The following is an 18512-nucleotide window of genomic DNA, read 5'->3' as shown; positions in this document are numbered from 1 at the left end:
AAAAAAATCCTTCTAAATCCTCCAGTTTTCTGAAATAAATATTTTCACGATTTTTCAAAAATAGCAGACCTGCAAGCTCGTAGCGCGCCACTCGGTGGCGCGCTATGAGCTTGTAGATCTGCTATTTTTCAATAGCTAAATTATAACATAATGTTTAAAACACCAAAAGGGGTTCCCGCCCAAAATGGGTTAACTGTCCTTTTGCGCAGATCACGCAAACCTCAGCAAAAAGAAAAGGACAATATCGATGGCCTCCAACTGTATATACAAAATGAGAAGTTGTAAAAGCCACTAGGCTTGTACAACTTCTTATTTGTATTTGATTGTTACATCTTGTGTACAGTACACTGTATGAGTAAAACTTATTTTGATTTGGCTTCCTTCAGACTAAAAAAAGACTTAACTAGAAAAAGTGCCCTTCTGGGCACAGGTCTCCACCAGGAGGATAGGACTGTGTGAGATGTTTGGCAAAATGTTTAGGATTAATATAAACATGTTTTTGAGGCATTTTGTTCCAAAAATGTGTTTTGCAAAAATCAACCTGTTGGTGGCGCTATAACAGGCCAATGTGAAAAGGGTGGGATATATTCCTCAGCCTAGTAAGAAAATTTGTGAAAGATTTCACGTAAATTGCATGCTGCGTTCATGATTTGAGGCTTTTGTTCAAAACGGGGCAATCTTGCAAACTGTGAAAGCTAATTATAGCCAATTAGGATGGAATATGAAATATCGGACAGATCCGACTTGAGCACATGACCATAGAGATAGTGTGTAACGATTTGTGAGATTTTTGGACAGAATCTGGAGGAGTAATATCAAAAAATGTGTTTTACAAAAGTCGGCCTCCTGGTGGCGCTATAAAAGGCAGATGCGGAAAATGCAGGTCAACGGTTTGTCCTTGGCCTCTAGGGAGTGTGCATGCGACGTTTCACGCAGATCGGTGCAGTTTCAGGTAAAAATGTGAAAAGCTGCCTCATGGTGGCGCTATAACAGGCCGTTCTGGAAAATGTGGGGCAGAGGTTCATCGTTGGCATCCAGGGAGTGTGTGTGCAAAGTTTGGCATCGACCGGGTTAACGGTGCCGGAGATTAGCTGGTAACAGACGGACGGAAGGAAGGACGCACACACGCACACACACACACACACGGACGGAGTGCAAAACATACTCTCTCCCCATGCCTTCGGCCTGGTGGAGACAAAAAGACTTAAGATTCAAGAGCATCCTTAAATGTACATTTGTATAGTGGTTCCAAAACATTTTAGCCCGTGACCCAAAAGAGACATTTTATGTCTACCCAAGCTAGTGAAAATAGCAGATCTACAAGCTCACAACACGTCTCTTCGTGCCACGTTTTGAGCTTGTAGATCTGCTATTTTCACTACTTTTATATTATATTTATAGACTTTCTTATATATATTTTTTTTTTCTTCATGAAATTACTGAACAAAATCATTGAATCTTTTTTTGGAATTCATGATTTTTTTTCTTCCTTTTTTGGGAATGTTTTTTTGAAAATGGTAATAATTAAATAATATAATATACATAATAATATAATATAATATACATAAAGGGACCCATAAAAAATGTGTCTGCGACCCACAAATGGTGACCCAGTGTTTGGGAAACAGTCAATAACATTTAATGTTGTTTTTTGAGTGGTGCAACCTCTCTTATAGACAGCTATGTGTGTGTGTGTGTGTGTGTGTGTGTGTGTGTGTGTGTGTCTGTGTCCGAGCACCGAATGTGTGTGTGTCCCTATGTCCGAGCACGGAATGTGTGTGTGTGTCCCAATGTCCGAGCACGGAAATAGCATATTGTCACCACCAAGTTGCACCACTCACTTCAGACGGGTCTGATTTTTATTATTATTTTTTTTTCCAGGGACCTGACGGGCCTCCCGGACCTGCTGGAACCACGGGACAGAGAGGAGTGGTCGGCATACCCGGACTCAGAGGAGAGAGAGGCATGATGGGACTGCCCGGCCCTGCCGTAAGTGTTCCCTATAATTTCAGTCAACTTTTGGGTTCGGGACCGCCAGGGCAGATTTTAGGGTGCATGTTGATGTTTGTGTTTAACAACCTGCTGCTAGGCGACAGTTTGAGTAACGTCATTGGATATCCAACGTAATGACGTCATCGCTCATTGTCATCACAACCGTTTCCTTTAAAATTAATCGTCAACTGAACAAAATGCTATTCAGCAACTCTTACCAACGGATTGAGCTTCCTGCAGGACCTTCGCCTTGAAATCATCCGTCGACACTTCTGAACACACTGTCTGCTGTGTAGCTGAACACACTGTGTAGCTGAACACACTGTGTACCTGAACACACTGTCTGCTGTGTAGCTGAACACACTGTGTAGCTGAACACACTGTCTGCTGTGTAGCTGAACACACTGTCTGCTGTGTAGCTGAACACACTGTCTGCGGTTCCATTTTCCATATTAGAGATAAACGTTCCTTAGCCTCCTTTCAGCACTTTCCTTTGTGGTTTTGTCAAACTTTAGGACTCCATTATCTTTTACAGAACACGATTTATTTTCAAATCCTCTGCGGTCTACTACGGTGTGAGAAATGTTCTGCTGGACGTTACATCTGAAAGGAGCACCGGAATGTACCTCTTATGCTGCCGTTACAGGTGTTCGCCTTTGGATTGGCCCACGACAGCTCTTACCTCATGACTCAGATGACCTCTGCAAGTTGGACACCGGCACAATGGTTTGGTCTTCAATTAACACCAGAGGCACTCAACCACCCGCTTCAGCGTTTCACTCTGCCACCATCATCGGGACAAAGATGTTTGTATTCGGCGGCATTGGCAGCCGCTATGTGCACTTCAAGGAACACAACATCAGAGTGTTTGACACAGAGACCAACTTGTGGCTGTGCAGACCTGTGTCGCTTAAGCAACACTTCTATCATTCAGAGTTTGCCTACGATGGAGAGCTGTACATATATAGTGGCATCGCCATGAACCAGTGCTTCGATGCTCTCTGGAAATTCAATCCAGAGAGCTTCTCCTGGACGAAGGTCCAAGGGGAAAGGACCCGATATGTATAATAATTGCTGTTGCATGGTGGGAGATCGTGTCATCATCTTTGGAGGATTAACACCAAATGACCTATATATTTTTGACTTAAGTCCTAGTCTGAAGACATTATGCAAGCTAGCAGTTATCCAAAGCTGTCTGGATCTGTCAGAACTCCCACACAACATCAGGTGGGAACTGGAAGCCATGACCACCAACAGAAACCGAAAAGAACAGTCCACTAAAAAAACAATCACACCCAGTGTGAAGTGAGCAGTGCATATATACACACCCTGCTGAACACACATTTCATTCAAGAAATGAAATGAAATAAAAAAAGACCATTACTGAATCAACAGTAATGAACAGGCTATATACAGTAGAACTGGTCAAACATTGTCCAAATTGTCGTCTAATATTAGAAAGAGGGAAAATGTTTGAAAATATCTGAGATTTTTACTATATTTATCTGTGTAGAACAGAGTCGAACTAAATGTAATATGATATGATTTTGGGGGAGGTTGAAAAGAGATTTTGAAGTTTCTGAATCTTCAAAAAAGTTTGTGAATTTCTGCCTCGGGGGGGGGGGGGGGGGGGTATTTATATGCAAATATCATGACCAATGGCATTGCAAGACTAAACAATGAACATCAATGATGATCTTTAGATGAAAAAAGAACAGAAAGAATATTAATTATGTAATTAATACAAAATAAAAATGTTGCAATAGTACTACCATGGTTCTTGCAGGGTTAAAATGCTTTCAAAATTAACATGTGGGTCAAAAGGCAAATTCCACTTTACAAGCTCTAACTGTTTGTACGACGTTATCATCAGTGGTGAAATGTACATGTAGGCTACTCAAGTACTTTACTTATTAAATTAACATTTTTGCTTTACTGGAGTATTGATTGATTTATTTTGTACTTTTACTTCAACTGCTCTATGTCTCAGTGGCAAATATTGTCCTTTTGACTCCACTACAATTATTTGAAAGCGTAACTTTAGTCAGTACTATGACTATTTTAAAAATAGCCGATCTACAAGCTCATAAGGCCTCACTTTGTGACGCGGTGTGAGCCTGCGGATCTGCTATTTTCAACTACGTGTACTTCATCCACCACTGGTTATCATTTGCAAGAATTAGCTTCCGATTATTTCAACATGAGTAAAAATTTCCATTTGCTTGGAAAACAAAATGTGCCAATAGATTGTTCTTTTGACGAAATAAGCATCGAGCTTTTCCATCTTATTTCCCAGGGTGCACCTGGAAAAGCTGGCGGCCCTGGAGTTTCAGGTTCCAAAGGACCATCTGGTGGCGTTGGTTTGCCTGGAGCCAGAGGCCCCAACGGAGACCGCGGACCTGAGGTTTATCATTTTTACTTTGACTTATTCTCTATTAGTGCTGGACAACGCATGCAGGTTTAATATTGTTAAAACATCATAAAGGTTTTCCAAAAAAAAAAATGATCATATCACATTATTATAACATTATCATAAATTTGGGAGACATGAATTAATGCAAATATCGGATGATAACATCGGGAGGCCGATTATCTCAGTCATTATACTCTAGCATTTCTTATCTAATGTTACCTAACAACTTGTGTTTGGATGTGATGGTCAGTATATACTGTAACTACCTGTAACTATCTCTCTGAATTCAGGGTATTTCCGGAGCAGATGGCTCACCTGGCATGGATGGCATCATAGGAGCTCGGGTAAGATGGAACCCACAGCAGTCACCTGATGTTGATATACTGTACAGCAGGGGTTCTCAACCCGTGGGTCGCGACCCCTCGGGGGGTCGCCAAATTATTTTAGGGGGTCCCCAAATTATTTAAAAAAATAAATAAAAAAAAAGAATTTAAAAAAAAAAATTATTTTCACGATTTTTCAAAAATAGCAGACCTACAAGCTCGTAGCGCGCCACTCGGTGGCGCGCTATGAGCTTGTAGATCTACTATTTTTCAATAGCTAAATTATAACAATGCTTAAAACACCAAAAGGGGTTCCCGCCCAAAATAGTTTAAGGTTATTGTAGCAGTCAATTTATATTGGGGGTCGGGAGGGGGCGGGGCGGGGGTCCCGAGACATTGCCAAAGCATTTCCGGGGGTCCCCGGCCAAAAACGTTGAGAACCCCTGATATACAGCATGCATACAGTGGCAGTGGATCAGGGGGTAGAGTGGGTCCCGCATGGCAACCGTTGGGTTCCCAGTTCGATCGCGCGCTCCCCCAGAGTTAGTGTCAAAGTGTCCTTGAGCAAGACGCTGAACGCCTAATTGCTCCCAATGAGCAGTAGGTTGGTGCCTTGAATGGTTTCCTCTGCCATGGGCGTATGAATGTGTGTGTGTGTAAACTAAAGCGCTTTGGATAAAGGGCAGGGACTATACTATAAATGCACCATTTTCCATCGCTGTCGGGTGAAAACCCGTCCAGAACCGTTATTTTTCAAGAGATTTCTTATTTTCTATTGCGAAAATAGCACATAATTTCGTTGCTGTCGGGAGGAAACCACCTAACTCCATTTTTAATCTTAAATCACTGCTATTGAACACCCTTTACATCTGTGTGTTTGGTTAAAACCAATGAAATGTAGTAAAAAGCGCTTCGGAAAAAACCTCTTAACTCCATTGGATCCTCACACTGTGTGCTAAAACAGCCAACTCCACCAGCCCTCCAACTCTCATGCAAGTCATTGACAATATATAAAGTCACAATACCAACCTGTATTGCTTTGTTTAAAAAAATATAAGGTTTTCTTAATTTCCTGAAAATGTTATATTTTTAATTTCCTGAAAACCTCTGGATTTTGAGTTCAAAATGTCCAAAACTGTTACTTTTCATGCGGATTAAAATGAAAAAGCAGCAAAATTAGCAGATCTTCAAGCTCAAAGTGTGTCACTTTGCGCCGCGTCCCGAGCTTGCAGATCTGCTACTTGTGGTGCTTTTGTGCGACGCTGTAGTGTGATTTCCAAAAAACAAACACGAATGGTTAAAAACATGGAGACAAGAGCAGCAACGATGTTCATCTCTCATCATGTGTGAGTATGGGGATTAATATCATGCCAAAGAAAGGCCTGGCGTGGCGTGGCGTCCTGGGCATGGCGTTAAACTGCTCCGTTGTAACTACCATCGTCAATGTAGTAGGTGCATGGATGCATTTGCAATTTCTTGAGGACATATCCATGAGTTTGTGAACGTAACCTTTACTGCACCTAAAATATTTGTGTTCATGTATGCTTTCCCTGTGTGTGGATATAAATAAATTGTTAAACTGTGTGTGTGTGTGTGTGTGTGTGTGTGTGTGTGTGTGTGTGTGTGTGTGTGTGTGTGTGTGTGTGTGTGTGTGTGTGTGTGTGTGTGTGTGTGTGTGTGTGTGTGTGCAGGGGGACAGAGGCAGCGTCGGTGCCGAGGGTCTCGCCGGAGCCGCTGGGTCTACAGGACCCGAGGGTCCCGTGGGCATGCCGGGAGGTCCGGGACAGAGAGGGGCCAACGTGAGTCACATTTTAATTTTGACCCGTGTGTGTGTGTGTGTGTGTGTGTGTGTGTGTGTGTGTGTGTGTGTGTGTGTGTGTGTGTGTGTGTGTGTGTGTGTGTGTGTGTGTGTGTGTGTGTGTGTGTGTGTGTGTGTGTGTGTGTGTGTGTGTGTGTGTGTGTGTGTGTGTGTGTGTGTGTGTGTGCGCACGTGTGCGTGTGCATGTGTGTGTGTGTCTTAGGGCAGTGGTTCCCAAACTGCTAGTTTCCCTGGGACACAAACTAGAGAAAATAGCAGACCTACAAGCTCACAACGCGTCACTTCGCGCCGCGTTGTGAGCTTGTAGATCTGCTATTTTCACTACTACCTAATTTCGTTTCGATATTATGGAATTTCATGGAACATAAAAAATTTTAGGGAACTTTATTTTAAAATGTTTTGAAATGATAATAATTAAAACCAAAATGCAGGAGCCATAAAAATGTGTCCATGACCCACAAATGGGTCTCGAGTGTTTCAGGGTATTCACGGATTCAGATTTTTGAGGGGCTGCTAGCCCCTCCTATAAACAGCTATAGTGTAGATTCTGTCTGAACACAAACATTAAATGCAATTGACAATGAATGGAAAATGTATCACTGCGTGAAAAGAGGTTTACGGGCAAATCTAGTGCCCGTAAACCTCAAGTTTAGCAGGCATATACAGTAATATACGGTAATATACAGGTGTGATGGTACAATTCGGGAGTTTACCGGAGTTTGTTGGAAAGTTTACCGGGAGTTTCCTGTAATATACACATCCGTATTCCATGCTTTTTGCGCAATATGTCTTATGTGTCTGAGCAAATCGGCTGTCGGTATGTCAGTGGCCACCCTTGGTCGATAAGGGACCACCATTCTTGATGATGATGCATGATGATGTACGATGATTAGAGCGCCCCTCACTTCACACAGGTGTGATTGTATTAGTATCCCACTAGCTATGGAATCGCTAAAAGTACTGTGTTTGCGTGTCTGTTTTTAGGGTGCCAAGGGTCCACCAGGAGCCCCGGGCCAGGACGGTGTACGAGGCAAATTGGTGAGGACAAAACGGCATGATTTATTACCTTTTTTTCACGTATCATGTTCAGATATCTTTTCGGATATCTCACTGCTCAGTGCTGGCATTACCCTTTCACATCCAAGAGGTCAGGGACCCCAATTATATTGAAATATACTATTCTCTCTTGCATAATAAGTACTTTCTGCTTTTTGTACTTTTAAGTACATTTTGATACCAAATACTTTTGTACTTTTACTCAAGTAAATTTTGTAACAGACTATTTCTACACTGCAGTAGGCCTATTGATACTTTTACTTAAGTACAAAGTGTGAGTACTCTTTCCACCACTGATGAAAAGCACTAGACCTCCTGCTGTGAACTTGTGTGTCACTTTCCCAGGGGCCCCAAGGACCAGTCGGAGAGAACGGCGCAGCCGGAGTGCCAGGAGAGAGGGGTCAGAAGGGTCACCGCGGGTTCACAGGACTCCACGGTTTGCCAGGAATAACAGTAAGGCTCCCCAGCAGCGCCAGAACCCTAAGCCAAACGTGTACTCCCCAGCACCGGAACCCTAAAGCCAAATTCCAATACCCAAAATGTCGGCCACTCGCTCACTCCCACTCGATCACTCGGGGTCATTCCAGCTTGACCCGGAAATGGTTAACGTTCCGATTGTTAAAGTGCTCCATCGAGGAGGCGAGTGGAGTCGAGTGGAGGAGCCGAGTGGGCTCTCCGAGACAGCATAGAGCGAGTGTACATCAGGTGCAGGCTCGGTGGGGTATGTTGTCTCCTCGCGGCGGGATTCCGCATCACGTGCACATGTTTTTTTCCTTCTCCAGTGACATAAGTCCGCCTCCTCCACATGTGGCACAGAAAACACTGCTTGAAACTACTATGCACCCCCCCCCCACCCACCCCCCGTCCACTAGCTACCGGCCGCTGTGGCTGAGTCGCGACGCTGAGTCAGCGACGCTGACCCAACACACACATGCACGCACACACGCACACACATTAAACTAAAAAGCTTTGCTGTTTGTTGAAGAGACACATTTTCGCTGAATTAATAGAGCTTCAGAATGATAAAGTAGCCTATAGCCTACATATGTGAAAGTAAAAGGACCACAACAAGCCACTGGCTTTATTGCGTTGTGTGATATAAGCATAATAAAAGTAGGCTATATTGTGCGCACCTCAAAAGCTATAGTTAATTTCTCTCTGTGCATGCCTGAATGCACAGACTGCTATGAATGACGGTGACAAAAATGTATTTATTTATATGTGGACTGAACTGAATATGTAAGTCAGAGAGACTACCTAATTCCTGTTATAGTGTCCGTTATTTGCAAAGATCCTCGGAGGAGGGAGGAGGGGGGAGGAGGGGGGGTGATTTATACGAGCAAAAAGGAACGCGGGCTGCGGGCAGGTCAGGAATTCCCTTCACAATCATATAATATAAAAGTGTGCGCATCCTGGCGCTTATTCACTATTTCAGGAATAAATAGCCTTGCACATGTTACCAATACATACACATTGGCCTCGGTTACATGCACACAATGATGAATTGTCTATTCTGTAGACTGTACGGCTCTGGGTTCGGAGTTCCAGTGATCCAGCTGTGTGACACTATATTGTTCCACCACTTTTGCTTTGGCAATGTAAACGTATGTTTTCCCATGCCAATAAAGCCCTTTGAATTGAATTGAAAGGGAAGTGATCGCGGAATGTGCCGTCGCTTTGAAATGACAGCGTAGTACATTCTGATTCTAGAGGCAAATCCACTCCACCACTCTGTCCTCGCATCGAATCCTCTCCTCCTCCTCTCCTCCTCGCTGGGGGCGGAGCCGAGGAGCGAGTGGAGGATGCGAGGGGATTGAGCGAGTGTGAAAGTTGCGGTATTGGAATTTGGCTTAAGCCTAACGTCTACTGTACTTCCCAGCACCAGAACCCTAAGTCGAAAGTCTACTCCCCAGCACCAGGACCCTACCTATAGATAAAGAACCATAGCTATAAAGACAAACATGTACTCCCCAGCACCAGAACGCTAAGCCAAACATCTACTGCACTTCCCAGCACCAGAACCCTACCTATAAAGACAAACGTGTACTCCCCAGCACCGGTACCCTACGTATGAAGTTGTAGTACAGTATGTCCAATGGGAACATCTCAGAATGATATATTATACATTTATTTTATTATATATTTTTGTACGTAGTGGGGGTGTCCTAGTGTCATACGGTATATTGCTTACCTCTTTAACAATAATGCAAAATAATTAAAATACCCCCCCCCCCCCCCCCCCCCCAAATATATCTATATATCGATTTATATCTAAATCCAGTCATGTTTTTATTTTTCCCTGTAAAACAAAACACGACATGTGTTTATGTAGGCTTGAACTTTAGCCAATCAATTTCAACCAATATCGTGACGAAAATGTTTTAAATCTATCGGAGAATGATCTGACAAAATTACGCTCATCCATTTTAGGGACAACCAGGGGATTATGGAGAGCGAGGCATTCTTGGACCAGCTGGACCCAGAGTAAGTTCACACTTTTGAGGATTTTTTAAGTTTATTTCTCAACAACCATATCTCAAAGTTGTTTTTGCCTCTACAAAACAGAGATATTTTGTGCCAACTCTAGTCAACTATACCGTGCAATGATTTGACTTTTGTTCGATAATTTCTACAGGGACCCCCAGGAGTGGTGGGACCCCCTGGAAAGGAGGGCCACATGGGACAAACCGGACCCATGGGACCCCCAGGAAGTAGAGGAACCGGTGGTGACCTGGGAGAAGCGGTGAGAATAGCGTTCATTTGTTAACAATTTACAATTTAGGCATTTAGCATTTGTGACTTACAGTAAACATAACACATGATAATGCATCAAATACACATAAATAGTCATCAAGAATCATAAGCAAGCTAAGAACCTAACATCTGTCTAACAGTAGAATATCTGTAAAAGTGAAGCTATGAGTACACAATAGAGTGCTACATAAAATGCTATCTAAATTACACAAGTTTCGCCTTTGCATTCGCCTGTAAGCAGTGGCGATGGGAACAGTCCCCGGGCCACAAAGCAAGATTGAGCTCAGCTCACCTCCAGTCAAAGTGTGGATGGAGCTGTTGCGTTTTCCTTAGTGTTGTGGTTCCATTTCCACTGCCACCTTTACTCTATCTTGCCCTCTCTTTCGAAAGTGTCTGTGGCTCTTTTACATCTTATTTTGACTGTTGAAGAAAAATGTTCGTCTTAGCATTAGTCGACAAAATCAACACTGCCGACACAGCAACAATAAGTTTCCACTGTCTTTCCTCTCTGTCTTTCAGGGTCCACATGGCGATCCCGGTCCCCCCGGACCACCAGGCCCGCCGGGACCCCCCACCGCCGCCGCCATCCACGACCTCTTCGGAGGTGCACCGTGGCACGACTACGACCTCAAGGGGGAGGGGGACGCCGCAGAGTTCGAGTACGACCCTCCACCCCCCCCGGAGTTCAACGAAGACGAGGCCCTGCCCAACAACGCCTCGGAGGTGGCGGGCGCCGACCGCGGCGTCCAGGCCACGCTGAAGAGCCTCAGCGGACGCCTGCAGGGCCTCCGCAGCCCCGACGGCAGCCAGAGCAACCCCGCCAAGAGCTGCCAGGACATCCTGGAGTGCTACCCGTTCAAAAAGAGCGGTGCGTCGCGGTGTCGATTTCACTATAACTAAAACTATGATGGTTATTAACTTGTGTTAAAGGAACCACACCGTGCATCATATATGTCTGTGTCCCTCAAACGTATTTCTGATGGTTTGAGCCTAAATCACCACTCTGATATAACCAGTTCAAGTCATTTTTGTCTGGCTTCTAAAGCAGTTTCAGCTGCAGAACCACATTGTGTACTGTTAGAGGTGTAATGTTAGAGACCACAGAAGTGAAGCTTTCAGGCTTGTTTTGTCAACTCGCTGTTTTCTGCAAGACATTACTCTATAGGCCATATCTCCAAAACTGGTGGGTCAAACTGAACCAATATGTCAATTTGAAGCTATGATTCCCTGCTTTCACATGACATGAAAATGAAAATGAGAAAAATGTCAATGACTTAGCCTCAGTCAGAATCAGGCACATATATTATTTCAGTGCGAATGTTTTTTAACTCAAATCTTAGCTTCTTATGAAACAACATATTTTCAGAACAGGGGTCGGCATGCCAATTACATATATTTCTGGGGGTCCTTGACATGAAAATGTTTGAGAACGACTGACATAGAAACTTTTCAGAAAACTGTCAGAATTTAGAAGGCGTTTGTAGAATCGTCCTCAGGTCTAAATGGTTAATAATGTTGTATCCTCACTCAATACAGGCGAGTACTGGATCGACCCTAACCAGGGCAGCACGAAGGACGCCATCCGAGTGCACTGCAACATGGATACCGGAGAGACGTGCATCTCCGCCAACCCGGCGACCATCCCACGCAAAACGTGGTGGACCAAATCCACCCCCACTCCCAACAAACCTGTGTGGTTTGAGGCCGACATCAACGGAGGAACTCGAGTAAGTTTTACATAATGTGTACGCGTGAATCAATGTGAAACATGAGACCGGCCCGCTAATAACCCCTTTATTTTTTAGTGACCTTTTTTTTATTTAAATTTTTTATCCCACGATTTTTGCAACCCATTTTTTCACCCAGTCTCAATTATCTAATGTAATCCTGGGTGCTACACTCCCTCTGCCAACCTGGGGAGTGTATCTATCTATCTATCTATCTATCTATCTAGCTATCTATCTATCTATCTATCTATCTATCTATCTATCTATCTATCTATCTATCTATCTATCTATCTATCTATCTATCTATCTATCTATCTATCTATCTATCTATCTATCTATCTATCTACTGTATCTCTCTCTCTCTCTATCTATCTATCTATCTATCTATCTATCTATCTATCTATCTATCTATCTATCTATCTATCTATCTATCTATCTATCTATCTATCTATCTATCTATCTCTCTCTCTCTCTCTCTCTCTCTCTCTCTCTCTCTCTCTCTCTCTCTCTCTCTCTCTATCTAATTATCTATCGGCCTATATATCCTTAAATAATAATTATAAACAAAACAATTAAGAAGTAGTGAAAATAGCAGTTACAACAATCTCACAATGCGGCGCGTCTCACTAGTTTGGGTCCCGTCCGGGCAAAAAAGATCTTGTGTCGGTCTTGAGCTAAAAGGTTTGGCAATTTCCAGCTACTGTGATAGACTGATAGTGTATTCCGTTGACCAAAATGTATACGTTGAAGCCAACATTAACAGAGGAACTAGAGTATTTATATGCATCAGTTTTATTTTATGAACACATAAATCAATGTGGAACATAAGACTGGCCCGCGACGCTAATCGGTGTGTGAACCTGTTCCCTTTCATGGGATAAGTTATACAAATATGTTATTTCCCTTTGGAATTAAGCTATTAACTCCAGCCAACATCCACCAGCTATGAGCCAAATCAATGCTGGCTGTGAGAGGAAATGGTTTTCTTCTACCAGCCAGCAGCCACTTTTGGCAGATCACCAATCATCATTTAGGAGGTCTTTATTGTCCATGATAAAACAATACTTCTTTCGCTGATAAAGAAGTGAAAGTTTGAACTTGGTAAACATTGCTGAACCCCCCCCCCCCAATACTGTACTGTAATACAAATGTATTAAGTTAACCATTTACTCTTTCATGGTCAGCACAGAGTATCTTGAAAACCAGATTCAGAGACCGGCTATGTCTCTACTATAATCCCCACTGTAAATAGAAAAACTGCCTACTGATACAACTTGAACCCCTCTTTCCCTGTGTATTATCAGGTCTGTGTTGTAGACATGACACTGGCAACTTTGGTTCAAGTTACTAACATCAGGCTGTTATTTTGTGGGACTTGACTTATTTAAACTGCTTTTGATCGATTGAATACTTTATTACAATTAGATGTAAATGTAAACAGCACATGGTACAGTCAGACATTTTGATCTAAAAGGATAACACAAAACAAAAGTCCTGCGGGTTTGTTTCCGTTGTGGTCCTATGTATTCAATTAATAAACATAACATAAAAAGTAACAAATTCTATATCATCAACACAATTCATATAAAACACTATATGTGTATATGTAGTAGTAAAAGTGTCAGCTGTGAATGCCATCATCTCAATGGGAAAAAGTGAGTGTACCTCCCCCTGAAAGAATACTTTTTCGTTTTTTGTTGTTTTGATTTTTTTGTGGCTTTCGCCTTTATTTTTTATAGAGGGATAGGGTGACAGTATAGGCTGACAGGAAATGGAGAGAGAGATGGGGGGGGGGGGGGGGGGGGGTGGAGGGTGGCATGCAGTAAAGGCCATCAGGATCAGGAGTCGAACCCGCGGCACACTGCTGGACTGGACTACCAGCCAAGGTGCCCAGACGGCTACGCCAGCCACCCGGGCCAGAAGTCCTTTTTTAAGGGATGGTGACAGGGCATTCCACAAGAGAACTTTCCCATGGTGGTTGGTACCAGATCGTTGTTGATTTGACTGTTGTTTAAGACTTGACTTGAAGATTTGTAATCAAAAACTCCATCAGATTTGAATCACTTGGTATAGATCAGGACTTGAGACTTGACTTGGACTTGTCTTGAATGACCCATGCCTTAACTGGGATTGTCACTGAAAGACTTAAACCACTGGTTTCACTTGACAATACTTTGGCGGTGAGCGCCCTCTTGTGGACATAACCTGTAATGGTTATGGCCAGACTGTTATGGCCAGACTGTTGAATGCTCCCTTCATACAGTCTGCAGAACGGAAGCTCTGATCATGAGTAAGCGATAAGTGAAGCCTCGTCCTCACTTTAGTTTCATCTTTACAGTCAAGCAAATGTATCCTAATATAAAGAGAAATCGTCTTAGCATATATAGCAGGGGTATTCAACTGGCGGCCCGCGGGCCAAATGCGGCCCACACTGGACCCTGGAAGCATTTTCATTTATTTTTTTATTTTTATTTTTATTTTTAGTGCTAATGAAAGTTACAGGTATGGTGTGTGCAATATGATGTGTGAGATAAATCACAGTAATACTAAATCACAGTAATCCTTAATCATAAATATTCCATCATATGCATGGGCTTTTGGAGAGAAATGAGACAGACTCCAGCAGAGATTAAAATAGGGTGCATTTTGCATCCCAAAACGCAGTTTATAGGTAAGGGACGCAATAAAACAATGACCTCTGCATCCACAGGATGCACTACTGTACCACTATACTGTGTTTTATTCTAGTTTATTTTGCTAGCTTTAGTTATAATAATCATTTCTTCTTCTGTTCTCTACATGAATATAACCACATTATAACCATATAAAATGAAATGGGCGATAAATGCTGATAAATGCAAAAATAACCTTAATAATAGAGAAAATATATCATAAATGAATACTGAAACTAGAATTACTAGATATAATCATTAAGGAAAGTTTATGCATGTACTGGGTACTATGTAAACTCTTACACTGCGCAAAAAGCATGGAATACGGCTGAGTATATTTCAGGAAACACCAAAAAACTTCGGTAAACTCCCGAAATGTACCATCACCCCTGTATATCACTGTATATGCCCGCTAAACTTGAGGTTTACGGGCAAATCCAGTGCCCATAATTGTCCGTTAATCCCTCTTTTCACGCAGTGTTAATTTCCATTTTCCAGCCATTCAGTTGCAAAAATTTTTTTTTATTATTATTTTTTTGAAAATTATTTGGGGACTAATATTTTAAAATACTGTATATTTTCATTCATTCTATTCTATGATAGATAGTGATAATGAGTACTTTCCGTTTCTTTTCTCCCCATAGTTCAACTACGGCAACGAGGGCGAGCTGGCCAACGTGGTGGCGGTGCAGATGAAGCTGCTGCGGCTGCTCTCCAAGGAGGCCCACCAGAGCGTGACGTTCCACTGCCGCAACACCGTGGCCTACAAGGACGGCACGTCTGGCGGCGGCCTGAAGAGGGCGCTGGTGCTCCGCGGCGCCAACGGACAGGACCTCCGGGCGCAGGGCAACGCCCGCCTCCGCTACAACGTACTGGAGGACGGCTGCTCGGTAAGCCGCCCGCCCGCCGAGGCGTTCGCTTTGGACATCTTTAACCCATTTAGGCCTGACGTCGAAATTTAAAAAATGTCTTCTAAATGATGACAGTTTTCTGAAAAACCTCATGTTTCTGTATCAGTAGTGCTCAATATTTCATGTCAAGGACCCCAAAAACTATATGTAATTGGCCACCGACCCCCATCTGAAAATATTTTGTTCCAGGAACCTCTCAGAAGCAAAGATGAGTTAAAAACGTTCACTCTGAAAGAATAATACATTCAAAGATTTGAGCCACATTTTCAAGTTTTTTCAAAAATAGCAGACCTACAAGCTCGTAGCACGGCACTCAGTGCCACGCTATGAGCTTGTAGATCTGCTATTTTTCAATAGCTAAAGTGTAACATAATGCTTAAAACACCAAAAGGGGTTGGCCGCCAACCCCCATCTGAAAATAATGTTGAACCCCCCAGAAGCAAAGATAACGGTATGACATTAAAGTGGTTTGTTTCGATTGGGCCTTATCAATCAATCAATCAATTAATCAGATTTTATTGTCACTTCCACAATATACACTGGGTAAGTGGGCATATAGGGGAGCAAAATACCGTTCTCCACAACTCGTGATGTTAAACACAATAGACACATTAAAAAGAGGCAAAGCCTTTTAAAAAAACATTAACAAAGCATACAACATTGGCAGGAGAAAGTGCTGATACATTCAAAGTGCAATATAGATAAAATGCTGACTCAAAGGCTTTCAGCTGTCAGGAAGAAACCAAAAATTCACAGGGAAGACATTATTTGAATTTTCAAACCACACCTGGGGTTCTATTAGACTCTAATAGAACCCCAGGTGTGGTTTGAACATTCTTCTTTTATTTTTTTTCTGTTTTGTATGTGTCTATGGTGTTAACATTACTCTAATAATTAGAGTAATGTTAACACCATAGACACATACAAAACAGAAAAAGTACAAAAATCACGGAACTCGATCGATTGAAATAATCACACGGTTAAAACAACTGTATGCAACGACCAGTGGTGTGTCTGACTCATTCCATGTCTTTGTCTCTCTGGCCTCTCCGACAGAAGTCCAACGGCGAGTGGGGCCGCACGGTGCTGGAGTACCGGACTCAGACCACGGCCAGGCTGCCCGTGGTGGACGTGGCGCCCATGGACATCGGCAACGCCGACCAGGAGTTCGGTCTGGACATTGGACCTGTGTGCTTCTCATAGGACACACCCATCCATACAACCCTAAAGGCCTATTCATCACCTCAAACTACAAGTTTTAGGTGATAAGGTGACCACCGAAAACTACAACATGACGTGCACGCCGCGGTGATAAGCCACTCGTCACTCACCCAAACACGTGTCTCTGTTTTTACCAACCACCGTTTCGGTGGTCACCTTATCACCTAACACTGGAGTATGAATGGGCCTTAACACTCCCTAACCCACCCCTAAAATCCCCCCCCCCCCCCCCCCCCCCCTCCAGCACAGAATGGATAGGAGTGCCCCACTCACCCCCCCCTCTTGAGGAGTGACACAGCTGCCGTCAGAATTTTGTATTCATAGTGGATGGACTATATAGACTTGACTCCTTGACTCTTTTATTGATTCAACAAAAGAAAAGAAGAAAAAGGCACAATTTGATGTTGGTGAGTGGGGTTGCTGTCTGTCTGTGTGTGTGTGTAACGTCCCTTCGAAGGCTGCCTTTTGTAGCATCACGCGGAATGTGCTCAAGAAATGGGACGGTTCTTTGCCACACCGTTGTTAAGTGTTTCCCCCAGGTGATTTTAATGAGTCAGCAGGTGCATGTGCATAATGGTGGCGATTGTAAATGATGACGTTTGCCACGTTCTCCTCAAATGTGTCCATGTCCCCCTAGAGTCTAGGGCCTAGACTGTTGAATTACCTGCTGTAGAAGGTCAGCATTTAAGTTAAAAGCAAGTATGGGCTGGCATGACGCTGGCATAATTTATTCATCAAGTGATTGAGAGACACATGGAGCCGGGGAAACGCCGGCTGGCGGTGATATACCGCTATAGAGGCTGGAGATTCAAAGGAATACCGAGTGAGGTGCAAAAACTGGAAACAAAAGACATCTATCTAAATGACGTGTCTCTAGAACAGTTTCCCAAACAGTGGGTCGGGACCTAAATTATTTTTTTCTGTTTCCTTTTATTTTTTTTAATAATAATTATTATTTCAAAAGATTTTGATAGAATGAAATAATATATATTCAGAAAGGTAAAGTAGAGAAGAATGAAAAAAATTCAATTCAATATTGGCTGTTGAGAAGAAGTGAAAATAGCCGATAGCCGTACAGTACAAGCTCGCACCGTTGTGAGCTTGTAGAACTTCTATTCTTTTTTATGGGTCCCGTGGGAGACATCCAATTTCTGTTTTGGGTGACTCAAGCTAAAAGGTTTGGAAAGCACTGCTCTAGATAGCTGTACTGCATAGTTACTTTGGTAGACACTGAGCGATGCTGCACCTTTAGAAATGACCACGTGCTTATCAATGAACGAGCACGGCCTGTATTCACCTTTGGAAATGAACCAGTGCGTGTTTGTGCACCAGTGCGATGCAGCGCGTGTCTTTTCCAGTTTTTGCACGTTGTTCATGTTCATCGACGGGGAGAAGTTTATTCTGTAAAGTAAAATAAAGTATTGCTACATCGCATACGCGTTGAATCTAAATTATTACAGCAAAATGCGTGCTGTACGAGAACTCATTTACTCTTCAAACGTTTTTTTTTTTTTTTTTAAACAAGCTCAGACTGTAAATGCAAACATTATGTCTGTAAATTGCCAAATATTTGTCTATTGTTGTTTATTGCTGTGACAATAATAAATGTACTGTTATGTCTTTC

General features: G+C 42.8%; 1 protein-coding gene across 1 annotated transcript in view; it reads left to right on the top strand.

Annotated features, from left to right (window-relative positions):
* The window catches only part of LOC306917228 (uncharacterized protein), a 74485-nt gene extending 55973 nt beyond the window's left edge, over window positions 1-18512 (top strand). Inside the window, exons 44-55 of the mRNA XM_079495361.1 lie at window positions 1882-1989; window positions 4289-4396; window positions 4696-4749; window positions 6420-6527; window positions 7532-7585; window positions 7949-8056; window positions 10034-10087; window positions 10239-10346; window positions 10877-11225; window positions 11894-12084; window positions 15401-15646; window positions 16724-18512. Of these exons, the coding sequence (XP_079351487.1) occupies window positions 1882-1989; window positions 4289-4396; window positions 4696-4749; window positions 6420-6527; window positions 7532-7585; window positions 7949-8056; window positions 10034-10087; window positions 10239-10346; window positions 10877-11225; window positions 11894-12084; window positions 15401-15646; window positions 16724-16870 (1635 nt within the window). The 3' untranslated portion in view covers window positions 16871-18512. The remainder of the gene's footprint in view (window positions 1-1881; window positions 1990-4288; window positions 4397-4695; window positions 4750-6419; window positions 6528-7531; window positions 7586-7948; window positions 8057-10033; window positions 10088-10238; window positions 10347-10876; window positions 11226-11893; window positions 12085-15400; window positions 15647-16723) is intronic.

Source organism: Electrona antarctica (assembly GCF_951216825.1).
Source record: "Electrona antarctica genome assembly, chromosome: 24".
Classification (NCBI taxonomy): Eukaryota; Metazoa; Chordata; class Actinopteri; order Myctophiformes; family Myctophidae; genus Electrona; species Electrona antarctica.
The sequence above is the reverse complement of the archived record's forward strand: the minus strand, read 5'-3'. Positions and strand labels throughout refer to the sequence as shown.